Genomic DNA, 27,047 nt, shown 5'->3' with positions numbered 1-27,047 from the left:
TTTGGAGGGCCATTGTGACCAAGGTGCAGGCTCTGGGTGTCTCAAACCGACGGCGCACCCACTGCCACAAGAGGTGGGACGACATCAGCCGGCTGGCAAAGAACGCGGCAGAGATGACCTTGGGGCTGCTTCCTCGCACTGGGCGTTTGGCACAGCGCAGCATGACACCACTAATGAGCCGCATCTTGGTGGTGACACAGCCTGAGCTGGATGCATGTTTGAAGGAGCATCACCAGCAAGCCAGGGGTGAGCATTCTGGGAAGGGTGACTTTTGCTGGGAGTGGCTGCAGGTGTACAGGGCCTGTGCCAGCGCTGGCCTATGTGATGTTGGTAGTGTGATGCAGTGGCATGTAAGTGGCTGCTGGGCTGGGTGCAGGTGTTATGCATTTGCCCTACCTGTACTTTCAAAGGTAATTTGAGTACTGTGCATTTCCATTGCATTCTGAGTCGTGGTCTTCCGGTATCGTCTGCATTGGGGTAGTCTGGGGAATCCTATGGAAGGGAACAGCAGTGTGCCCGATCTGAGTGTGCCTTCATCAATGCGTCCATTGCGTGCACTCAGATTTGGGAGGTCTAGACTCGGGCTGGGCGGTAAATTTCGTTCCGCTTGCGGAATTTGCGATATTTTGACATTTTCACGTTCCGAGGAGCGCGCGAAAATGTCAAAACTTTTCGCAACCTGCCGCAAAACGGAAGTATTTTTCTTGTTCGACTTTTAAAAATGCATTCTAGTGCGTGCGATCGCGACTTACCGGGTCCCTGCGTTCGCCGACGAGTTTTCCTATCAGTTCGCGAGCACCACAAGATGTTGGATTGTTGGTAGCCGGTCGTGCTATCCCGCGAGAGTTTGCGATCACGAACACGTCACTGCGATCGCGAACAGGAAATAAGCATCGCGAGCAAGGTGGCCGCGCCCATTAACGACCACATGGGCAAGTTGGAGATATATTTCCCCGTGAGCATGCAAAAACACATCGCGAACAGGCGGGAAAAGCAATCTCTGCATCTTCGCGAAAGTTAACATGCTCGCGGAGATTTTGCGCAATTTCGTGATAATTTGCGAAAGTCAATTTAGCAAATTCCGCCAAACCTTAGTCTAGACATCTGACAACAATGTGCACCAGTCTTAGGGCCCCAAAGTACAACATGGTGGGTGGCATGGGCTCATGGCCATTGTGGAATGTCATGTTGTAGTCTGTGTCTGTGTTGTCCACTCCTGTTCCATCCAGATCTGTCAGTGGCAACAAGTAGTGTGCCCCCATCATGTCTCTAGGTGTGCTCAGAGCTATTTGTGTGTCTGGTTGGACGGAGCCACTAGCAGGGTGTTGTGCTGTTTGGTCATCACATCGCTCACTTATGCCTGAATTTCCAGTTTCCACGCACTGTTTGAGTCAATATAGTGGGTTAGCACAATGTGATTGCACCGGGTGGTGTGAAACATGTAGATTTAGTCCTCTTTTGTTATGCATTGCTTGCATAAGTTTGTTCTGTTGCTGCCACTGAACTGACCCTACATCTATTTCTCTCATGCAGAATCTCCTGTGGTCACGGAGGGACAGGAGACGGACACCAGTGAGGTGAAACAAGCGCAACAGCTGCACAGGAGCCCAGAGGGGGACAGGAGTCTGCTGGAGCAATCACAGCCTGAGACGCAAAGTACCACATCATCTGATGCCAGCGGGGATGCATCCATGTTGGCGGGCACAGGGAATGGGAACTCTGCATTATCTTCCACCACACAGCGGCCAGTGTCCACCCTCCCAGCCACTTCCTCTGGTGCTGCCCATGTTCGCCAAAGTAAGTGGGGAAGAGTGTCTTTCACCCAGGGCACCACTGCCCCTGCCCCTGTCCCCCCTGCTGCCATCAGTGCTGAGTCTGTGGACCTTTTGCGCCAGCTGTGTTTAGACCAGACAGCTCTCATCAATGCCTTCATTGACCATGACAAACAATTGGCACAGGTGGTTGCTTTCATGAAGGGCATACATTCAGGCATGGGTGGGCTGCACCGGACTGTCCAGGCTTTGTCCTCCACGGTGACGTCAGCACTTCAACAGGCACATGCTCACAATCCAGCTCCGGTCCCTTTGTCCACCCCCCTGGCATTGGCCACGTCTTACGATAGTGACCACGGTCCACATACCTCAAAGTCATGATACAGCACACGAAGTACACAGCAGCAACAACCCAAGCAGTCACGGGCACAGACACCATCCCCACAGGAGACCAAAGTCACCCCAGAGCGCAAAGACAAAAGCCCGTCTGGCGACCCCAAGGGGCCAAAATGCAAAGAAGCAGATCTCAGGCTCACATGCCTCAGAGGCATCCCCATCCAAGGACTCTCCTGTCCCTAAAGCATCTCGCAAAGAGAAGCATACAGTTTCTGTGCCCATCGAGGTGGTGCATGCCAAGGGTACACCTAGGAAGGGCTCCAAGGCAGATTCACCCACCACCTCCACTCCCATTACAAGCTCAGTGAAGCAGGGGAAGGAGGGCACTAAAGGGGTAACACCTAGTAAACAGGGGATAGAGGGGCAAAGGCAAAGCCAGGCAAAGCGTTCCGCTGGATCCAGCACATCACCAGAGGGAGTGCCAGTGTCTGCATCTGCACCTGACGCAGCTTTGGTGGTGAGTGTGCCTGCTGTGTCCACACCACTTCCCGTTGATCCAAAGTCAGACAAGCCAGTTAGGATCCCCAAGAAGTGCAAAGGCACCCCTGTACAATCTCCCAGCCACACCGTGTCTCCTGTCTGCATGACTCTGCCTCCACGTGCCACTACACCACCTGGTTCAACCAGCCAAGCCACTGATAGCTCTACCTCAGCTGGTCCGCTCTCTCCCCGATCAAGTGCCCCAGCAGTCCCTGAGACACAGCCAGATCCCAGTCCACCTGACAGCCAAGTCTGAGTGGTAGTCACCCTCTCACACCTGTCTCTCACACAGGTGGGCCTGTACTGCACATTGTTACCCCCTGACCGTTTTGCTGACCATGGAAAGGTACAGTCGCACACATTCCCTGTGTAGCTTCTCCTGGACATACTCTGCACTTAGTTTTTGCCACTGGCCTTGTTGCTCTTTGCTGTGCTCAACTATTCCCTGCGCAGCTTCTCCTGGACATACTCTGCACTTCGTTTTTGCCACTGGCCTTGTTGCTCTTTGCTGTGTTCAACTATTCCATGTGCAGCTTCTCCTGGACATACTCTGCACCCTTAACTGGCCACTGGCCTTGCTGCTTTGCCCTTACCTGTGCAGCTTCTCATGGACCTACTCTGCACTTTGCCCTGCCCACTGGCCTTGTCATTCACTGCTGTGTGTCCCCTGCCTGTGCAGCTGCTCATGGACATACTCTGCACCCTGAACTGGCCACTGGCCTTGGTGTTCTTTGCTGTGTTCAACTATTCCCTGTGCAGCTTCTCATGCACATACTCTGCACTTCATTTTTGCCACTGGCCTTGTTGCTCTTTGCTGTGTTCAACTATTCCCTGTGCAGCTTCTCCTGGACATACTCTGCACCCTGAACTGGCCACTGGCCTTGCTGTTTTGCCCTTGCCTGTGCATCTTGTCATGGACATACTCTGCACTTTGCCCTGCCCATTGGCCTTGCTGTTTTGCCCTTGCCTGTGCAGCTTCTCATGGACATACTCTGCATTTTGTGCCTTGCTCTTCTCTACTCATGGTGCCTATCTGTGCAATATGTGAATAAAGACCATTGCTCCTGTTGTCTGTTTTGTCAGTGCCCTTGCTGAATAAAGTTATTTTGCTGTGTGTATATGGTTTACTGTGCCACATGCTCTGTGTGCCACTTCAACATAGCCAATGTCTTCGCTCACTTACTCTATCTATTTTTTACAGGGGTGACAGGGACTTCAATTCTTCCTGACCCTGATACTTGTGGGGGCAATGATGTCAATTTTAAATGGAAAGCAGTTGTCAGTTTCTTAATTTGTTCATGTTGGCTATATTGTACACATGTCAGGTTGGGGGGCACTGCCAGCACAGAGTGTGATTCTATCCTCAGTATTTCAGGCAGGCTGGCCAGGGTCATCATGTATGTGTATTCTTCCTTTATGTGTGCCCAGTGGTGTATGTATGTGGTCATCTTATGATGGCTAGTCATCCTAGTCCCATGGCTTTCTTTCAATGTATGCTCTTGGGTGGTCAGGAAGTGTGCAGTGTGAAGGGGGTGACTTTTTATGAGTGTTGATGTGTGTATGCCCCTGCATTGTCAACTACACACATGTGTCACCTAGGAGTTGTTTGCCTGTTGTTTGGATTGTTCAGCCCTGTGGATGTGGTTGTATGCACATGTGTGAGTTGTATGTTGTGCACTGTGCAGTGTGTTGGTGTGTCCTTGCAGTTCTGGCTGACTACTACTTGCTGTTTTTCTCACTTGTGAGTATGCAGAGTATGTGACTGGCAAGTCAGTGTTGTGTTTTGTTGATCATCCATGTGTCTTGTTACTGTTTGTGGAGACTGTGCAGACCTGCTGCTCCACATTGCCATTGTGGGTGTGTTTTCTCATGCATTGCTGTCACATGATACCTTTTTGCCTCCAGTATGGTATGTTGTGTGTGGTGTCATACCATCCCCTAGCTGTGTTTCAGATGTCTACCCCATTGTGTGTCTGCACTCCCTCTATTTGTGTATGGTACACTCCTGCCATGTCCACTACTGACATGCAGTACACTTCATTTTGATACCAGCTGTCCCCTTGGTTTACATGTGTGTGTGCCTCCCCATCACTTCATTTGGGACACTGTGCTTTGTGGTGCAGTTCTTTGGCCAGGAGCAATGTGTCACTCAGGGCATTTCCCCAATGGGTTATATGTGGTGTTCTTGTGCTGTTTGGCAGTCATGGTTGCTCAAATGCAGTTCAACTGTGTGTGCTGCCCAGTCCTCTGGTCAAGTTGTTTCCACCTTTCTGTCCCAGACTTGTACATCTGTTGGTGTTTTGTTGGATGTATGTGTGTTGGCTGTGGTACTGCTTCACTTCCTGGGTGTGCTGTTGTCTTTGTGCTGTGCTGATTGGTGTTATGTGGGTTAATGTTCTGTCACTCATGTCTGTGTGGGGCTGGTATGCTTGGTGTGCACACACTGCTTGTTGTGCATGCAATGCTGTGGGTATATGTTGCCTTGTCATTGCCTGGTGTACATTCTCTGATGTCCTGCTGTGTTTGCTATGTGATTTTTTAGCCTGTGCATCTGTTGTTTGTTTGATGTGGCTGGGCTTTTCTGTGATGGTGCACCTCTTGTCTGTGTTGTGGTATGTTGTATGTGCATTGTTCCTGAGCGATAAGGTTGTGCACTCCTGTTGTGTCTGTTCTCCCATTGCCTTACCACAGTTTATTTGCACAGGGCATGCCTGTCCTTGTTGTGGTTCTGTGTGTGTTTCTGTTGAGTTATGTGTTTGTGTGTTGTTTTTGTGCAGACATTTGTTCTGGCATCCATGTATGTGTGTGATGTTTGTGGCTACCCCCAGGGTGTGTGATTGTTTGTCTGTGTATTGACTGGCAAGTATTGCCACCCTTCAGTGTGTTTGACACTGGTGTTGTATTCTGCTGGTGTGAGGGGGGTTATATGTGTAGATTCCTACTAGTGTTTGGCAGTCATGGAGTGTGTCAATGGGCCTTGTGTGTTGTGCTGCTGGCATACTCCTGTGAAATAGTTGTATACATGTGTGGCTGTTCACAGTTTGACTTCAGGGCCTTCCTTTCATCCTTGTGCCTATACATGGTTTGCCTTGCTGTCTCCCTGTGTTGTTGCACTGAGCTGTCTGTGGATTGACTTCACTAACTGTGTCAGCCAGGTGTGCTTTTATGGGCTGAGGGTGTTGTTCTCTGTTCCTTGTCTTGCATGTGATGTACACATGCGTGTTGGTTGTTTCCATGGCCTTTCATTTGTGTGCACCCCACTTTGGCTTTCCTATTTGTTGTGCTCCTTTGCTGTTGGCATGTGGTGTGTGTATGTGTCTGTGTGTCAGTATGGGGTATGTCTGTGTGACTTGGCAGGCTGTATGTCCAGTAGGATGTTTATTCCTTGTATGTGTGTGTGTTCATTTGGTGCTTGTACTCATTTTTATTGCCATGAGTTTGGTGGTGTTGTGGTTAGGTGTGTTTCCCTGACCCTGTGCTTCTGTGCTGTGTGTTCCTCTTCAGCCACTCCTGCTGTGGCTGTCTCCCTGGTTGTTTGGTGTGTGGTGCAGGGTGTGGATTTACCTGGCTTGTTGTGCATGGGGGTGCACAGGAGGGGCGCATGAAATGTGCCTACAGGGGGGGTGCTAGTGTGTGGAGGGTGGAGGTGTGGTCCTGTGCTCTTTGTGCCCTGCCCATGCCTGGCGCTGGCCCTGCCTTCTACATTGTGTGCATGTATTCCCTTGTCTTCACTGATGTGGTGACGTGACCGGACATTGCTGCATGATCGCGGAAAGTGTGTGTCCAGGATGCTGAGGGGTGACTTGGTGGCAGGTGACTCATGTGTGGGTGCACTTGTGGATGTGTTCCTGTCCCCACCAGGGTGTCTGATGTGGATTTGGACCCTGTATCAGGCCATGAATTGTGTGTTGTGGTTGTGTTATTGCGTACCTGCGGCGCCGTCCGCAGCGGTCCATTAGTTGCTGGTGATGTATCAGGTACAGCACCGGGAAAACGTGTAGAGCTGGATCCATGGCAGTCGGGACCGATTGGAAGGGACCGGGACTCTGGTTTCGCACTCCGCTGTCAAGCTTCCGCCATCTCTGGTTGGGCGGTTTCTCCGCTGCGGTGTGACTGGTTGTTTGGGGCATCCTAATTTGTGGAGCGGGCGGACGTCATTCCGCACGGCGGTGAGTCTCCATTGGCTCACACTGGCGCGGTGCCGGGCGCACTTTGATGGCGTTTTGCGTTGCATCACGGCGGACAGGAAATGGGCTATGTTTGGCCATACTAATATGGCGGGCGTGGGGTCTGCTGTTCGCGGTCGGTAAAATGCATTTTTCCACACCGCCAGCACCACAGTGGTGCCACCGCCCGCCATCCTAATCGGCCCCTTAGTATTTTGGTCTTAATCATCGATTTGTGTTGTACTATGTGTTGTTTAATTTCTTGATTAGTTTTCCCAATATACATTTTTTTCACCAGGGGCAAATCACAGCGCAAACAACATTTTTGGTTTTGCTGTTGTGAAATTTGATGTGTTTCCAACTACTTTTTCCCTGAGTGAATGTAGTGTCTTCAATTGTTCGGGAGCATGCAACACAATTCCAACATTTATGATGGCCTTGGAGTGGCTTGAGATTCCATCTTGCCACTAGATCAGCTTTTTTAGATGGCTGATTGCAGGTTGCCTTCACAATCTGAGAGCCAATACTAGCATTTTTCTTCAAAGCAAACAGAGGGTAATCAAATACACATTCGGAGTTCCTAATGAGGTGCCAGTTGTTACAGATTATCTTTTTGAAGTTGTTGGTTTGGGAACAAAACATACTGACACAGACCAATTTTGACTTTGGTGTCTTCTGCTTTTTTGAGTTAAAAGAAAGTTTTATTAAAGAGATAGAAGATGTCTGTATACAGTACAGAGTATTAAGGTTACAATAGAAAGATATGAATCGGACTTATCAATAAGAGCGGAAAAATCAAACAAACTAAATGAAATATAAACATCATTAGATTACAAGCATAATAGGAACATGTTAGAGGAATCAAGGTGGTTTCAGAAATTCCTGTTGGGATGGCAGAGGTTTAGAAGATTTTTTGGCACATGTATCAATATACATTATAACTGGTGACCACAGGTCCGAACGTTTCATTGCCATACGTAGGGTGTAAACAAAAGTGGTATCCAATCTATGATTATGGCAGACAGCATACCACCAAGTTTTATAGGAGATTTTTTAGAAATCTTTCCCATTAATAGTGATTTGCTGAAAAGCAATTGCTAGCAATAAATCAATAATCTTAACATTGAATGCAACATTCTCCCAAACAGAAGAAACATGAGTAAAGGAAAAAGGAAACTTAGTATCGAAAATCAGGTAATTTGAGACCATACTTGTTGCCAAAAGGTACAAACAGGTGGACAAGAAAATAACATGTGAAATAGATCAGCCTTTGATGTCATACACGTCCAACACGTATCTGGTGTATTCTGAAATCTTTTGTTCAAAGTAGCCGGTGTTGGTAGGAGCCTATTATAGACAAAAAACAATGTTTGCGTTGTGTTGGCTGCCCTGGATGACCTGCGTAGTTTAATCCATATGTTTTTTCAAAGGGATAATGGCCAGTCAGTTGCAAAGTCACGTTCCCAAGCCTCTTCTATTTTGGATTTTTGTCTATCCGCAGCTGCATCTTGCAAATATCTATAGATAGTGGATGCTTTAGGTGTTGTTTTTAATAAAGTACAGAGTCATGAAGAGGGATCCACAATTGGCGGGAGTGGCGTGTGCAGTGGGAAGTTGAATGAATACATCCATAACCGTTGTCATGAGCAGGGATATATTTGTGAATAAATGAGGAAGGCAAACTAAATGATTGGCTAAGTATGTTAAAAGGTATAAAATTCAAATTAAAAAACAGCTGATGAATCCATATTTATCCCTTCTGTCGCCATGTCTTCCAATAAAAAGGTTTACCTCGAATGGTTAAATTTTTATTATGCCAAATCGTTGATTCAAGGAAAGAGTCCCTAGTAAGGTGGGTAGAAGGGGGTACAAAGTCAAGGAGTTTGGAAGTATGTTTTATTATAGGGGTAGAGAGAGATTGTGGCTTACATGAGAAGGAAAGGTATTCATGAAAGGAAAAGGGGGATAAAAAGAGTTGTTCAATAGAGGTCCATAGAGGGCATTCGTCCGTGGAGTCATGCAACCAAAGTGAAGCTTGGTGCAAAAGGAAAGCTTTCTGTCAGGATAATTAACTCCTCCATCTATCTTGGGATGTGATAATTTAAAAATAGACGTTCAAGGTTTCTTATTACTCCACAAAAAGGAGGAGAGGATGGAGTTAACCTTCTTGAAAAGTTTAGTGGTGACAGGAATTGGAATATTGGAAATCGTATACAATATTATGGGTGCAAGCATCATCTTTATAGTGTCTAATCGACCCCACCAGGATAAATATAAGGGGTGGCATTTAGCAGTTAATTCTGAGATTTTTTTAATACATTTGCTCATGCATATTGTTATTGTAGCCGACATTGAGGAGGTAAAATATAGACCCAGATACTTAATATGATGGGAACTCCATGTGAATTTAGAAGCACTAAATTCCGTTTTAAAAGTGTATTTGATCAGGGGGAGAATTTTGCATTTGTCATTATTCAATTTGTAACCAGATATGAGGGAATAAGACTGCACTTCTGCTAAAAAAGCAGGAATTGAGTAATCCAGATTTGACAAGAAGAGTAAAGTATCATCAGCATAGGCTGCGAGTTTAATATGGGCATTCGAAGTTTGAAAACCATATCTGTTAGGGTTTTGACGTAATTTAGACAAAAACGGTTCTAATGCCAGATTGAATCAAAAAGGGGGCACCCTTGGCGCACACCTCTTCCTAATTTGAAAAAGGGGGTGTTAGAAATGGGGGTCTCTAGTTGGCAATGGCTGGCCACTGTCCAAGTAGGGACCCTTCTTCCTAAGTCAGAGTAAGCGGGCTACACCCTTCGATAACCCATGCTCAACCCTGTGGTAACGTAGCACGAGCAGCTAGGCTTATCTCAGAGGCAGTGTGTGAAGCATTTATGACCATACACAGTAACACAGTGAAGAACACTACAAAGGGACACCACACCAGTAATTATAGAAAAATAAGTACCTTTATATATAGACTTAACACAAGACCAATAACGGTAAAAAGCCACAATACTGTAAAATAGGATTATTCTTGAAATGCTGCAAAAATAGTTCAAAGTGTGCAAAGAGGAGTTCAGTTCAAAGCAGTGGTCTCTGCGACCCTTTTACTTACAAAGTACTTGGATTCTGTAGCAAAACAACCAAAATGTCGCAAGGTAGCTGTAGCGAGGATTTTCCCCACGCGAGACCAGCGATGCGTTGAATCCTTGCCGCAAGGGAGGATGGTGCGCTGATCTGCAGAAGCGTGCGGGACAAAGTGACAAATTTCTCCACGCTAAGCCGGCGATGCGTTGAAATCCTTGCCGTGAGGGAGGATGATGCGCCGAGCCTGTTGCGTGTGCGATCTTGTTGCGATGAAAAGAAATGGCACTCTGCGAGGGAGCGACGATCCTGATGCAATGCGATGAAAATGGCGGACGCACAGCGTCAGTGCTGCAATGTCGCGAAGCGATGAACTCGATGCGATGACCTTTGGTTAGCAAGCACTTGGAGGCCCGCAAACGTGCAATGCGATGATCTTCCGGTTGGCGAGCCTTTGGCAGCCCGCAAACGTGCGTTGCGATGATTTCCGGTAGTGAGCTCTCAGCGGCAGCAGCCCGATGATTTTTCGGACGTGCTTCAGCTGCGGCGGCTCGCAAACGGGCGTTAGCGCCGATTTTCAGCACTCTCTTCTCTGTAGTAGAATTAGAGGCCCTGGAACTCACAGGAGCCTCACCTGCAGATAGAAATCCTCGCTGGGAGGAAACAGGAGGCTGGTGTTGGAGTCTGATGTGCCTGAGACTCCAGCAGGAGGCTAGCTCTCTTCTAGCCCTTGGGTGATTGCTGTAGCTAGGTAAAATAAAAGTTCCTTCAAAGTCCTTTTCCTCTTCTTCAAGTCCAGTAGTAACCACTGCAGGCCAATCCAAGAAACTGCACACAAGCACAAGGACAGTCCTCTCCTGCAGATTCCTTCAGTTACACGGACAGAGGTTCTTCTTGTTGTCCAGGAGCAATACAAATTGTAGGGGTTTCAGCACAGATATTTATACCCCAAAAGTCTTTGTTCTCAGAAGCTACAAGTCACTGAACCCAGCCAGAACCAGTTCTGCCCAGTCCTGGAGCACTTTGTTTACCAGGCTGCATTCTTCCTTTCAGAAAGAGGGGGTCTGCCATCAGACACACAGTGGGAGGTGGAGCAAGCATTCACCTTTCCAGGCACAGCCGTATTCAGGTCAAGGAGCTACCCCTCCCCATACTCCAATGCAAATCCCTCTATTCAACCCAGGTCTGACTCAGCCTGCCCTGTCCCTTCAAAACCAGACAGCCAATACACATAACAACAGAGCACACTGGAAGGCTTAGGCAAGAAAATACCTACTTTCTAAAAGTGGTATTTTGAAACACAGAATATAAAAATAAACTTCACTAAAAGATGTATTTTAATATTCTGAGCTCAGGCATAGTAAATTCGTTTTTCTACCATGTTCTTTGGGTCAGTTAGGACTATAGAATGTAATAGTCAAACCTCCCATTCTGGCCTAAGGAGAACAGGTAGCCTTACAGTAGTTAAAAACTAAATTGGGTGTAATTCACTACCAGGACATTCTACACACATCAGGGCATGTCCTACCTTACACATACAATGCACCCTACCATAGGGGTGACTCACATGATGCCAAGGGAAGGTTCAGGGGCTGGGAAGTGGGTGCACTTCACAGTCAAGATGGCAGTTCTGTACTGCACACAGACTCTGCAGTGGCAGGTCTGAGACACACTTTACAAGCTGCTTTTGTGGGTGGCGCAAACCAGCGCTGCAAGCCCACCAGCAGCATTTGGTTTACCAGCCCTGGGCACACACAGGCCACGCTACTAGGGACTAACAGGCAAACCAAATAAGCCAATCATGGATATACCAATTCACATGTCATATTTACACAGTGTGCATTCGCGCTGTGGCACTGAATGGCAGTGGCACAGCACCCAGAGCATCTAACACCAGCAAAAACAGAGGAGACAACAGCAAAAAATGGAAGGTAGACCCACGCCAATGGTGCCAGGTCTAACGGGGAAATCAGGCCATTCGCACAAACTGCAGCGCAAGGATTGGTGTAAAGGAGAACTACTAAAGTTATAAAATTCGGGCCAAAACCAAACCATCTAAGGGTATAGAATAAATATTTCCATTCAACTCCATCAAAAGCTTTTTCTGTATCCAATGTTATTGCTGCTAGAGAGTGTTTTAGAAGGGAAGACTTGGATAAGACATTGAAGAACAATCATGTATTGTCTGTTACAACCCGCCCCTTAACAAAACCAGACTTCTCTCTCCCCAACTGTCAGGTTACAAGCAATCTTACCTGTTTGTTTGTTGTTGGTTGATTTCGCCAAGACGTTATGGACCAACTTCCCGTTATTCTAACTAAGTCCCTATGATGTATTTATAAACACTAAGGCTGATCAGTTAGAATTTAGGGAGGAGGGCCGGATCGGGGACGCTACCTGTTCCTGGTTGTCGACCTGCGAGGCAACAAGGAAAGCTGATTTTAGTAAAACTCCTCCTGTCTTATAGTTTTTCCTATACCACTTTTTAGTACAATTATAATGTATTCGATTTTTACGAATCCCTACCTGCGATCTAGGAAGAATTGGCGTTGCGTTCGTGTTGTCGTAGTGAAGTGGAGATTGTCGTCTCTTGGTCAAAGGAGAAGTTGTTGATAGAGAAATATCGTGTTCACCTACATGAAAGTTAAAAGGTAAATAAGTTACTGATTTTTTCCTTTTAATTTCAGTGCCCTAGAAATCTTTTGCGTATTAACTCTGCTTTCACATACTCCTTGTTAATCATCGTCTTTCTTATCTTCACTACCCATATGTAATAAGGAATAATAAGAATATACACCCTAAACAATGTTGACTGAGCTAAAGCCTAACCGATTATCTAAATGAGCTGACAATAATGTTTGTCCCAAAAAATATCAAATACAATAATCTTATGTTCACATATAATGTCTTTTCTCTTTCAGGTTCCGAGTTCTAAAAGATTGCCTTCATAACAATGTCAGGTAAGTATTCTCAATTCGTACTTGCTGCTTGCTTGTGATGGACGCCGGAATTCTAAGAAGGAGAAAAATGTTCACTTAGCTTTTGTTTGTTTTGTAGACTCCAGCGTTGCCGGTTCGTGCTTCGGCTGAAATCCTTTGTAAATGAAACGAATTCTCTGCCTCCGACGAGAAGCGCGTTGCAGAAATCTTCAGGTAAGCACTGCAGGAATCTTCGAGTAAGTGCGCCAAATGCGCAAAGGAAGGCAAAGCATCTTAGAGTTGTTGGGTGTGGCTATTTATACCCTTGCCACACCCGAGCACGGCTACTGATGCATCGTGCACGTTTCTAAACGCGCGCCTAGCGTCTGGGTGTCATTCTGCCTGTCACTATGCTAGCGAAAGGAGCTCCTTGCCAACAAGCTTTGAAATGATACCAATAACAAAATATACATTTCGTGAAAGTCAAATATGAGCAACAAAACATACTTGAGTCCTTTAACAACGTTTCACAACACATTATTCAACTTGCCTCATACAGCGTTAGTTCCAAAAAAAAAATACATGTGTATTGCACTAAGTACCCTTATGATTATTAAGCACAAATATATCGGTGTGCAGGATGCACGGGTCAGGGGTGGGTTTTTTATACTAAATGACGCTCGTTTTTAGACCACAATGTCTACTCTATGTGGTGTTGCCAATGGTGTCATGACACCAACAAAGATGGTAAATGGGAGTCCAAGCGTATGGCTAGTGCTTTAGAATTATTTTTGTAATCAATGTTAACCAGGGAGATGGGTCTATTATTCTTACAGTGTTTAGAATCTTTACCTTCCTTGGGAATAAGGCAAATGTGTGCTTCTGAGAAGGAGCCTATGGACCTATTCGCAGAGTGAAAAAAGCATAATAAGGTGTGTAATTTAGGTAAGAGAAGTTTAGAAAAATGAAGATAGAACTCAACAGTTAAACCATCTGGGCCAGGTGCTTTTTCTTTTTTAAGGGTTTGAAGAGCCTTTAGGAGATCTTGTTGTGTTCATTCTGTTTCTAAGGAAGAAAAATCTGATGGATCATGATGGGGGTTCTGAATAGCTGAGAAGAACTGTGACAGTGAGTGATCGGATGGTTGTGTTTCAGAGGTGTATAATGACTGGTAAAAGAGAGAGAATTCAATTAAAATGTCAGTATCCTTAAGTTTTAAAACAGATTGATTATCATAAACAGACTCATTATTTAATTTGTTTTGCCTGACTTTTAAATAATTAGCTAATATGTTTCCTGCCTTGTTTCTGCCGCCATAGAATTTTGCGCTAGATTTTAAAAGATACAAAGAGGCATCATCAGTTGAGCTTTTGTTAAATTGTAATTTAGCCTTTATAAGAGCTGTAAGACTTCCTGCAAATTTGAGGCATAATAGGAGTGCTACAGTTTCTTAATGTCATTGAGGAGATCGTTAGTAAGTTTACGCGCATTTTCCCGTTTCTCTGCAACAAAGCTAATGATAAAGTCTCCAGCTGGGGCTTTGAAAGCATCCCAAATATTGGAAAAAGATAAGGACTCATTTTGATTTATCTCAAAGTAATCGTCAAAAAAGGCGGTAAAGTAGGTGGTAAACTTTGGGTCTAAGAGGAGTGCATTATTAAATCGTCACCTTTTAGGAGCATTAACCCTGGGTAATAAATCCAGGCCAATTGAAACAGGGGCATGATCAGATAAAAGAATGTGGCCAATATCAGCGTACGAAAGGGACTGTGAGATATTGTGAGAGACAAATATATAATCAATCCTTGATTGAGTTTGATGGACTGGAGAATAATAGTATATTCCCTAGTGATCGGATTGCACAGACATCAAGCATCTATAAGTTTATGTTGGGTGATAGTGTGAACGAAGGATTTGTGGGGTTTGTTTGGGAAAAAAGACACTTTGGAGCGTCTTTCTATAAAAGGGTCTAACACTTGTTTACAGTCGCCTGCTAGTATAAAATTATCCTCAATGCATTGAGAAATTTGTTTAGCTAAAGTAGGCCAAAAAGAAGCATCTCCTCCAGTAGGGGCATAGACATTAAGAAAAGAAAGTGGAACACCCCTCAGTAACAATTTAACAATTAACCATCTGCCATCCACGTCTGAGTTTTGTGAACTAAGCGTAATTGGGAGGGATTTACAAAACAATATCATAACACCATTTCACTTATCATCCCCTTGAGAAAAGAAGATTTCCCCTACCCACCCTTTTTTAATTTCAAGGATTCAGCCTCCATAAGATGTGTTTCTTGAAGAAAAACAATATCAGCATTCAATTTGGCAAGGTGAGTCAAGACTCTCTGTCTCTTTATAGGAGAATTTAATCCCCTCACATTACAAGAGACTAATTTTAGTGCCATGGTGATTCAAACATGAATTGACAGAGAGAACCGCAACAAAAGTCCGATTCAATAAGAGCAAGTATAAGAATGCATAGATGGAAAAGAAAAAGATAGATGGGTGAGTAAATCCCAAGCCAGAACATATTAGTAAAAGCAGATGGCTGAAGCCGGAAATAAGACTTAGGCAAAGCAATGAAAAGAAAGAAAAAGTTCACAAGCAAATAGTAGGGAAATATCGATGAAGGAGAAAAGAGAAAACAGACATCCGGAAAGAGAGAAATAGAAACGTAAAGTACAGAACAAAAGACCACAGACAAAACAGATAACATACCTACATAAAGGGAACACGGATGTGGGGGTGGGTGGAACCACATGGAGTAGACGAACTGTCTGGGGAAGAGTGGACAGAGCCGAGGAAGCAACACACCAAACCGTGGACATGACTATAAGAAGAAAAAAGAGTACCAAATGTAATACTATAGTAAGTACAGAATGAGGAACATGTAATAATAGAGCTAGAACAACATAAGGTCATAACGACATAGACCGCCATAAACTTTAACACTTGTTTAGATGTAAACTAGCAAAACATAAATATAAATCGAGTAGCAAAGAACAATCTTCAATGTAAGGAACGATGACATATCAGGAGTGCGTGCCAGAAAAATCATGTAATACTTGAGGAAGGAGAGGCAGAAGAAACCATATGAACCGTCTTATGTGAATTAATGAAGCTTTGTAGACGAATTGGATCCTCGTAAAAAGTAGTTTTATTGTTGTAGGTGACTTTGAATAAACATGGGTGATAAAGACCATATCTGGCACCCATAGAACGGAGGTCGGGCCTCATATTCAGGAAAGCCTTGCGTCTGGCAGCTGTAGCCCTGGAATAATCTTGTGCAAAGAATAACGTGGAGCCAGACCATAAAATACGTTGAATGGCTTTGGCAGCAGACAATACTTTCAATAAATCTGTGTACTCAAGAAAGTGCAGGATGACTCCTCTTGGTCGTTGAGAAGAAGAATTGTTGATGGGAGGTCGACCCAGTCTATGGGCACATTGTATATTTAGCACAACATCCTCTGGCATGTGAAGGATTTTGGGGAGGAAAGATTTGAAAAAGCCGATAGGGTCTGTCCCCTCTGCACCTTCCACCAAACCATATATACGTATGTTATACGTATGTTATTTCTCCTATTACGATTTTCAAGATCCTCGACCTGCTTTTGTAATGACGATACTTGGGCCTGCATGAAGGTCACACATTTCAAAGTTTCAGGGAAGGAGGAGACACTTTGTTCCATCGTTGTGAGTCTAGTATCGAGTAAAGACCAATTATCAGAGAAAATTTGTAATTTGGAGTTAGTTTCTTCAACAAAAGGTCTGAGAGCTCTTATCTCCTGTAGCAATAATTCCATGGAATCTGGAGAGGATGGTTTTGGTGGTGAGGGAGGATCCTTCTTTAAACATTTTACGTTTGATTTACCTGATGGAGCTGGTAAGGAATCCATTGTTGAGGGAGTATCCTCTGTTTGAAGCACACCTGAATCTTCAAGTCTAGAAAGTTCTGTAAATAGTTTTGAGTTTTTAATAAAAGAGCGTTTAGGCTTAGAGATATTGCAGAGATTACCTTTTATCTTACCCATCAATTTGTGTAATGGATGAGAAGCGAACACAGGTTATCCAGCACAAAGCATATAATAACGAGGTAAATAGCATGCAACGAAGATTCACATTACCAGGATATACGATCTTCATTAACTTCTACATTCACTCCTCGGAATGACAGGAAACGCAAAGGTGAAAGAATCCATGTGATTGTCATCTGCGCACTAGTCTACATATAAGATAATAACCCAGCTTTTGAAAACGGTATGATCCTCATCAAAAATGTAAAATATTTGCAGAAAAGACCACAGCAATAATCGCTTATGTAGATATTATTATCATGTTCAATAGATATCACCATCTGTACGTGAGGAAATCAGCAGTTCATGTTTGAAGAATGCTTCACAAAATGGTGGCTGCGCTATACTACCACAGAAGCTGTACCAAGTGAAGTAAAGTGAAGTTGCTGTGCGTTAATCCATTTTACTGGCAAGGAATAACATAGAGCTTAAGAGAACTCGTAACAAGGAACACACGCCAAAAAGAAAAGCACTTTCTGCCGTGTTGGAGACCTCTATAATCAGAGGAAAACTGGCTGCAGCACAACGAGCGAATTCAAAATGGCGGTCGCTGTACAATCAGCCTCGCTGCCGGAGCATTAATGCCAAATAAGCCACCTTACTGCTATGAAGCGGCAAACGAGGGCCTCTGGAGATGAGCTGCATATTACAAAAGCATTCTGTAGTTCAGGTCCGCGCTGACGGTACTCAGAGCGCGTCTAACCTCTGCCGGTCTCCGGAGCTCTACACAGACGCCGCCATACTTGCTGGGCGCTAGCCACGCCCCCCCCCTCCCCCCGGCACCGTCTTTTGCTTTTTAACCAGCAATTCCTCTCATGGTGTGAACCAGGCACGTTTCATGAAGTGCATAAGCAACTTGTGTGGATACCCTCTATGTTTCATTTTATCCACTAGGATTTCAGCATGGAAAAAATAATCCTCTTTTCTGACGCAGTTCCTTTGGATTTTTAAGAACTGCCCAAATGATAGATTATCACAAAGGTTCCTGGGATGACAACTTTTGTAGTGAAGGGCATTATTTTTTCAGTCGGTTTGCGATGCAATGTTGTCAAGAGGGTGTCTTCGGAATGTGTAATTAAAACATCAAGGAATATCAAACTGAGTTTGTGCTTTGTCATGCTGAATTGAATATCAGGCTGTCTCAAATTTAGCCAGTTGAAAAAATCAATCAGTTTTTCCTCTTTGCCATGCAACAGGCACCAGCTATCATCAATGTATTGAAGCCATTGAACAACATACCCTATAAAAGGATTATTGGTATGAATATATTTAATCTCAAAGAGTGCAATGAAGAGTACAGCCATTTATGGCTAAAAGAGTCAACCAATGGCAGTGCCTTTGACTTGGGGGAAAAATTTGTCTTCGAATTTGAAATAGTTATTTTTCAGAGCAAGAGCAGCTGTTATGTTATGTTATGTTATTTATTCTTTTGTATAGCGCAACGGTTACTCAAAAAGAGTGTCCCGGCGCTTTTTAGGTAAGGGAAACAGATTTCAGAATAACACAACACAACTAAAAACAGGTTAAAAGATAAACAAAAAGAAAACAAACAGCTGGGAGACCTATTGAGAAAACAGCCAGGTTTTGAGACCTCTTCTAAAATCAAGGAGAGTAAACGCCCCCCTCAAAGGGAGCGGTAGTGCGTTCCACATCTGTGGGGCCAACAGACTGAAAGAGCGGCCCCCCAGGCGAGCCCTCTTCACACGCGGAACAGCCGCCAAAAGTAGAGATTCTGACCGCAACGAGCGAGCCCCCGGAATCCAACACCCCTTTAATGGTTTCAGAAACCTCAAGGAGCGCGGTCTCGGTGCTGCGATGAGAACGGAAGCCCGACTGGGAGTCATGTAATAACTCATGAGACTCCAGAAAATTGGAAAGCACCGACTGAACGTGCTTCTCCAAAATTTTTACAAGGGCCGGCAGCAACGAGATTGGCCTATAATTGGCTGGGGCTTTCGGGTCAAGTCCCGGCTTTTTAAGCAGCGGGATGACCATTGCCTGCTTCCATACTGGCGGCACCTCTCCCAGACTCAACGACAGGTTGAGAAGAGGGTGCGCCAGCGGATTAACCACCTCCGCCAGTTTACCCAGGAGCTTAGCAGGGCAGGGGTCAAGCGGAGACCCAGATTTTAAGTTGCCCATTAGCGCTAAAGAAGCTGAGGCTGGCAGAGAAGGAAACTCAGCCAATAAGGCACCCTGCGCAACTGAAGGAGGCGAGCCCGCCTCGGGTAGCGGCAATATAACCAGTTCACTCGATAGAAAGGAGTCCTGGATAAGTTTGATCTTGCCAGTAAAAAAACATGCAAGATCCGCCGCCCAAGATTCTGCGGGCCCCTCTTCCGAAGCAGTAGTCCGAGGGGAGATGAATTCTCGAACGATGGTAAAGATCTCCTTACTGGAGTTCGAAGCTGCTTCGATTCTCCCCGCAGCTAACTTCAGTATGACATCCGTCAGTACTCTATGGGGGCATGGTCTTTCATTGAGGAAGAATTCAATCGCTTCCAACCCTTCGTTTTGGGGAATTTGTTTGTAAAGAGACACAACATCGAATGGCACCATCAGGTGAATATCTGGATCAAACGTCTGCCCTTCAACTTTATTAATAAAGTCCATGGTGTCTCAAAGATAAGAAGGAACATCTTGAAGATATGGTTTAAGAAAAATGTCCACCTACTGAGAGATAGGTTCAAAACTAGAGTCACACCCAGAAACTAAGGGTCGGCCAGGAGGGGTTTCCAAATCCTTATGTCGTTTGGGAAGACAAGCTATCACTGGGATCATTGGAGTCTGTTTGTTAAGATACTCAGAGGCATATGTACAAGGAGTTAACGCCACCGTAGCAGCACTTTTTTGATGGTACGGCGGCAATTTTTTTATCGCCGTACGTACAAGCTTTCCATAACCTCAGTTAGCAGAAGGTTTACCGTGAAAACGTGCAGTTTAAAGAAAATAAGATGCAAAGTAGACGTTCCTGTGCAAAAACGGCCGCTAACCCCACTTCGCGATATTTACAAGGAATTCCTTGTACGGAGCAAGACCAAAAAAACTGTCTATAACTATAGTTAGAGGCAGTTTTTTAAGACCAGAAAATAGCTGGTCTTAAAAATGGTGCAAAGACTTGGGGCCTCATTTCAGCAGGTTTTGAGGCTGGACAGCGCTGGAAGGAATGTTGCTGCGCTGTCCTGCGACAAAACTACAGGGCAGGAATGCACACCATCAATAAGATAGGGTGCATTCCTGGGCCTCATTCATGAAAAGTGTTGCAGCGCTGCGACAAAACAGCAATGCAACACTTTTCACTATGCCCTTCTTGCGACACCATGGATGCGCTGCATTCACTGTACAGCACTCCATGTCGCAATAAATGACAGACACGTCTGGAATCCTGATGTATCTGTCAGCGCTAAAGTCATGCATTGCTGCAGTTGTGTCACTAGCATGACACAAGTCCAGCAATGCATGAGGCCAACCTATCCCTGTGGCACTGAGCCACCCTCACGCCTGCCATGAGGCAGGCATAAGATACTGACATAGTGCCGTCCTACAATTGTCGCAGTGAAATCTGATGGATTTCACTGTGCCACTCTTATGAGGCTTTGTTGCGTGGGAATGCAAACCTGCATACATCATACCTGATGCTGGCATAATGTGGCACAGGGCTTCACAAGTTCATGCATATGCCTACATGTGTCACTTTGCAAATACGACGCAAAATGGTGCAAGAATCACGCTACAAGTACGTCAAGAAACTGACACACTGTCGGGGTGAAACTGTCAGAAGGGGCTTATGAATAAGCCCCCTGTCTTTTTTACCTATATTGGTGAACAATGGCTGCCATGCGCCAACGCAGGCACCCTTGCACCATGGTGCAAGGGTGACTGTGTTGCGGAGTTGATTGATGTTGTGGCTCCATCACTTCTCGAGACGTCTGAAGGGTCTCTGGACTAATGGAGGGCAGGAGTGAACCAGTTGGACTTCTTGGAGTTTTGTTTGCGTCGTCTTTTCTTGAAGGGTGCCAGGGTGTCGGCGCAGTTGGCGATCCATCAGTGGCGGTTGCGCGCTGTGGTGTTATCGTCTGTAAGCGTTGGTGGAGTGGTGGTGCTGAGGGAGTTGACAAGAAGTTCTTCAGTGGCCTTGATCCAGCAGCGTGGGCGGGTGATGATGGCGGTGGTGTACGGTGGGCATGATGAAGACGTGATGTATACAATGATAGTCAGTCCAGGAGAGTCCGGTGGTGTGGCTGTAGTTGCAGTTCCCCCTGGTGGAGGAGACATGCTTGCGCGTGTGTCCTGCTATGTGGGTTGGTGCGGTGACTAGCTGCTTGAGTATATGTTGGGGAACGTCCCCAGGAGGGGGTGGTGTTCTAGTCACTTGGATTGTCCAGGTACAACTTGAGGTCTCTGAGTAGGATGGGAGAGCCTTGGATGCAATAAGGTCTACAATGGTATCGGTGAATGGGGGTCCATGGCCTGGGGGGCCTACAGATGAGGGTGCCGCAGAGGATGGTGTTGGGGTTGGTCTGGATCTGGAAGTGGAGGTGTTCCATGGTCACCGTTGGGTCATTAGAGTGCGTGGTCAGTCGAAGTGTGCTTTTGTAGGAGATGGCAATGCCTCCTGCTGGACGATCAGGGTGGTCCTTATGGTTGATTTTAGTAGCCGTCAGGGATGGCTATGGCGATGTCTGGTCCGGAGAAGAGATTGGTCCAGGTTTCCTTGAAGAAGGCAATGTCTGAAGAGGTTGTGTTGAGGAGGTCCTAGATTTCTGTTGCGTGTTTGTGGAGTGACCACATGTTGAGGAGGATGCAGTTGAGCCGGTTGGGTGCACTGTTGGTCGCCTGGGCGGCACGAGGCACTGGTGTGCTGATGTGGCAGAAGGTGCATTTGTAGTTTTGACAGGCGCAGGGTTCAAGAGAATTCCACTGTGTTGCTAGATGGCAGGCCATGTGGTGTCCATGGTTGATGGGCAGGAGGGTGCTGGTGTCGTAGCGGTGGAGTGTCCGAGAGGAGGGGTCCTTGGTGCTGGGCGTGGTCCAGGGGCGGACGGACACAGATGGGCTTGCCTTTGGCTTGCCTTTGGCTTGCCTTTGGCAAAGGGGACTTCCATTACAATGCAGGCATTACATCATAATGCCTTTACAACTAACTTTTAAAATGCATTGTAAGGTTAGTAATGGATAATTTTAAGTTTTAGGGTGGGTATGGGTTTTGGGTTGCCAGGGGTAATTTTAGGGTTCAGGGTGGCTATGGGTTTTAGTGGGCAAACATGAATGTTAGGGTCCAGGGTGTGTTTGGGTTTTGGGGTTCAAAGGTTAGTCTTAGGGTTGCATTCACTGGAGTGGGAATAGTCAGTTTTACCCCTCTGCTATCCAGCACTTTCCCTACTGTTGCAATATGCGTAGTATTAGTATGCATTGTAATGGAATGCGATGTTATGGTATGCGTTGTAACATCATATATACCTTTGGCACACCAGTGGTACGCATGATTCACATGGGCGCACAGCTGCCGCCATTGAGAAGTGTTGCGGGGGGGACTGGATAGCTAGGAGGCGGGAAACGTGGGAAAGGACACTGGAGGGGGCGGGGACGTGGGGCAGTGTGAGTGGAGGTTGTAAATATCATTTTCAAATGAATTCTTACATCGAGGCTGGGTCCTGTGTCTTCTGTGCTCCTGCTCTCCTGAGTCTGCTCTCAGGAACAGGAAGCAGGCAGCCAGGCTCCCTCCCCTAAGCCAATCCCAATGCTGTAAAGCGGCGTTGTGATTGTTCTTGAGTGCCGTGACACGGAATGCGGCCAGGGGCTGGAGGGTTGGGCATGTTCTCTATGCCGGCTGTAATGCAAGGAAGTGCACATGACTGCTTTGGGCGGCCTGGGAGGGCCGCTCAGTCATTGTGCACTTGAGTGGGCATACCACTCCACCCCTGCTCTGTGAGTGGAGCAGCCCTACCCACCCTCCTGCCCGCAAAGGAAACATATCAAGACACGGGGGAGCCGGTTAGGGTTCCACCAAGCTGCACAGCCCAAACACTGTATGAATCCAATGAGTTAAACACCAAACCTTGTTTTAAACTATTAACCTTATTTTCATCATTTCTTTTTTCTTTTTCTTCTCCTCCTTACTTGACTGTTATTCAATTCACTTTATCCATCTCACATATTTAACATTGATATTAAGAGAAAGGCTCAGGAACAAAAGAGGTTCCCACATGTCATGATTTTATTTCATCAACCCAATGCATTTCGGGAACTGAATTCCTTTCATCAGGGGCATCTGGAAAATACAAAACGCATGAACTTAAACTATCTTAATCAGAATAAATAATATCTTTTTGCTGAAAACCATTTAAATACAACTGTTCTCTTCTAATATCGCATTGCGCGCTAATCAGGCTTTTTCCCAGCACATTTAGGTTAGCATACATATGTCTATTCCTTCCTCATCACCAGCATGTTATTTAAAGTTCCTAATATTGCATCCATACCCAAGTCTTAACAGAAATGTAGACGCTCTTGATAAACTTCTAACCCCTTTACTTCAAAAGTTGGTGCCGCCCGTTCTTTAGCTCAAAGACTAAGCATGAAAAACGGTTTTCACTCACCATGACACGCAGGCAGTTGCATATTTAAGAACTACATTACCAAAGGTTCCAACTTGTTTTAAGTCGACTCATGAAAGGTTTGCTCAGATGCGTTTTGTATTTTTCAGATGCCCCTGACGAAGGGAATTCAGTTCCTGATATGCATTGGGTTGATGAAATAAAATCATGACATGTGGAAACCTCTTTTGCTCCTGAGTGTGTATGTAATATGGATAAAATGAATTGAACAACAGTCAAGTAAGGAGGAGAAGAAAAAGAAATAAGAAATGATGAAAATAAGGTCAATAGTTTAAAACAAGGTTTGGTGTTTAACTCATTGGATTCATAAAGTGTTTGGGCTGTGCAGCTTGGTGGAACCCCACTGGGGGTGCATCACCCACAGGTGCTAGGCCTTGGCGACGCGTCCCACCTTCTCCTTATCTGGATATTGACACCGTGGTGCAATCCACTGTGTTCTCTCCAAATCTGTGACTCAGCCAGCAGGAGCCTCAGCCAGGTAGGATTTCACAAGCCTGGGTACAGCAGTCGCTGCCAAGTCTGCTGGGGATCCTCCCGATGCAAGTGATGCAACAGGGCCCCCTTAAGCGTGAAGTTGCAGCCCTCCCACCACACAAGTTCAGCGCAGCTCAGAGGCCTCAACCTCCACAGCATCCGGCCAGTGGAACATAGTCTGTCTTGTGACAAACAGAGGCGCCACCCACCATTGGTAGTCTCTTCCCTGCACCACGGTGTAGTGGTGAATCGTAGTATGCAATGCAAACCTCCCTACGTTGGTGCACAAGAGAGCCTCTACCATTCACAGCTCCAAGGGGCTCAAGGCGGTCTTTTCCACAGGTCAGCAACGTGTCTCCATGAGACCTGCCAGACTTCACCACCAGGTAAGGGTGATCAACGCACCTCAATGTCTACCGCCACGGCCCAGAGACTCCACAGCACCTCCGCATCTCACTCCGGATCCCAGATAAGGGCCAGAAGGCTCATCAATTCCTAACTGGATGGAAGGGTCCCTCTTTAGGAAGGCAAAAAAAAACCCAGAGAAAACTTCAAAAAAGAGCAAAAGCAAAAAAAATGAACGGTGTCCCTCACTAACCGAACACATACAACAGAAACAATATCTGGTCATTCCAGTTCTACCCAAATTTTACTTCAAAGCCCAATGACAAAAAGCCTCAGGTTATAATAACATCCAAGGAATTATGCTCCAACAAACAAATTCCAGTCAAGAGAGCACCAGATGAACCAGGTGGAAGGACAAGTCCAGCCCAGTACATTCTCTTGCCACTCCCTTGTAAGGAGAAGGTGGTCACTTGTTTCCAAGCTACTCAGACCACCCCCCCTGACGACACAGATGCAAGGATAACTCCAGTTGCTGGGACTACAACCACCTCTCCAAAATAAGGGGAAAGATGGACACCAGCCTCTCTTATTATGGAACACAAAACTAGTAAAGGAGAGAGCGTTAGCTGGGGACCTCAAAACCAGAACTGCCTGTCGCCACATGCCTCCTCAGCCACCTCAGCACATGGATTGCCTCTTAAACTCCGAGTCCCAGTGGCTTTCGAAGGTCACGTCAAAGTCGCCAACCCACTGAGCAGCAGCCCCTGAAGCCTGAACATGGCACAGTTGAGGTGGCTCTCACACCAAGATATCACGCCAAAGGCCACCATGATATTTTGAATAGGAGCAATATACTTCATCTAATGACACATATATCATCGCTGGCCCACATAAGATTGTCCGATCTCGCCTGGGTCAAATTTCAGTGCCTACCCGGGGATAACCATGGTGAGGCTACACTGGTCAGGTTGTGTCAGCAGTCACATCAGATGGCAATGCCATGTGAAGTCAATCAACTGGCTGTTTGGGGGATTGAGAACAAGCACAAGCTTCAAGACAGATATCCGCATGTCCTAAACATTGTAGCTCAAAAGCCGCTGACTTACTCCGTCCTAAATTGCGTTGATGACATGTACAGGCAACCATCTCTCCGATAAGCTTTTACAACATGATGCCTTGAGTATTACATGCTCTTTAGATCAAAGGTCATTCTCCTCCGTCTAACCTGATATTCACAGTTAATTTGGACTCCAAGCCCGCCTTGGCAAGCATCTTTCCCGACAGCATCCTTAAATTGCCCATATATATCTCTGGCAGCCCCCTGAATGTCCCAAACACATATTTAACCATTATCTCCTGGAACATGGAAGGCATTCAGAAACTTACCAAGGCAAACTCAGCACTTGAGTACCTTTATAGTAGCAAAATTATCTGCCTGCAGGAGACCTAGGTAATGAATGCAACACTACCAGGGTACTTTGAAATACATACCCCTGCCACCCGGTGTAACATTTTTGGGTGCCCAACCAGGGGCCTCTCAATTTTCAACAAAAATGCTTGTAGAGTGGACATCAGAGCAATCGCAATCCCCTCACTTGGAATACTAGCTCTACTCATCAGTGGAATAAAAAAAAAAATCCAGTTGCTTCCACTGCTTCTACTCAATTGCTATGTTAACCCTGTACCACACCAGAAGAACCAGGCACTAAAACGACCTAGTCAACACCATTGGAGACTTCCTCATCAAATAACCCCATCGCATATCAGTCATAGTTGGGGACTTCAACAAGAGATCACTCGTCAAGTCAACAAAAGATAACATTTTACCAAAATTGGTCGTTCAATTGCAAACTCTTTTAGACAATCATTCTTAACACTCCGCTCACAAGGTCAAACAGACCCAATATCGATCATGGCTCCCGCTCCCCACATTTAACAACACCTCAACAATTGACTACATATTTATTAGCGATCAGCTAGCATTAGACCTCTTCGATTTTGACATTGATGACCAGGAAGAGAGTGACCAGAGACCCCTCAGAGGGTCCTTCAGGCTCTCCAAGAAAGCAGCAAGAGAGCTCATATCAATTGAAAGACCTACGGGGGAGGAACGCAATAAAGTATTAAGCAGAATAAAATGGTCTGCAAACCTAAGCCATAAACTAACCGCTTGGTTAACTCTTAACTAACAACTGAACCTTACACAGAGCCCGAAGGCCCTTTTAGAACATTAGGCTGATCTCCTAGATGACCTACATCTGTCGTTGATGGGAACTTCGGCCGCCCATTAACGGCAAAGGCAAATCCAACCCAGCCCCTGTATTATGAAGCAAAGGAGACAATGGCAAATAAGCAGAAGCTTCGAAAGGCCCTAACGGCAAAATGGAGATGTGGCAACGCATCTCAGGGCCAAGTTCTTAGAGTCTTTCGAGTCGCTTACAAGAAAAGAGTTTGTGAGCAACAAACCAAACGGATAGAGGTAGAATGGCTAAAAATCTTTTCCCTCCTTAAAGCGAAAAACATAGCCCTCTTTTGGAAGCACATCAACCAACTCAGCAACCAATGCCAGTCTAAGGAGAATGGAGTAGCAGAGAGCATTTGGGTCAAATATGCTATACAGCTCTACAGTGGAGTGGAGTGTAGTTCCTATTTCCCTTATAGGCTCTGCGCATTGGAATAATATACACTATAGTTGTGGCATAGGACTGAGGTCAGTA

General features: G+C 45.7%; 1 protein-coding gene across 6 annotated transcripts in view; it reads left to right on the top strand.

Annotated features, from left to right (window-relative positions):
• Positions 1-27,047, top strand: part of LOC146772870 (uncharacterized) — a 196,928-nt gene that overhangs the window by 117,242 nt on the left and 52,639 nt on the right. For 3 of the 6 annotated variants that reach the window (XM_085637918.1, XM_085637921.1, XM_085637920.1), the window contains exons 2-4: positions 1,534-1,797; positions 12,823-12,861; positions 12,959-13,053. In XM_085637918.1, coding sequence (XP_085494044.1) covers positions 1,534-1,797; positions 12,823-12,836 — 278 coding nt within the window. In that variant the 3' untranslated portion in view covers positions 12,837-12,861; positions 12,959-13,053. Of the gene's footprint in view, positions 1-1,533; positions 1,798-12,822; positions 12,862-12,940; positions 13,054-27,047 lie in introns of all 6 variants that reach the window. The other 3 variants (XM_085637919.1, XR_014972069.1, XR_014972068.1) reach the window with 3 other exon arrangements.

This window comes from Triturus cristatus, chromosome 12 (assembly GCF_964204655.1).
Source record: "Triturus cristatus chromosome 12, aTriCri1.1, whole genome shotgun sequence".
NCBI classification, from domain to species: Eukaryota; Metazoa; Chordata; class Amphibia; order Caudata; family Salamandridae; genus Triturus; species Triturus cristatus.
This window is presented reverse-complemented; position numbering and strand designations above follow the sequence as displayed.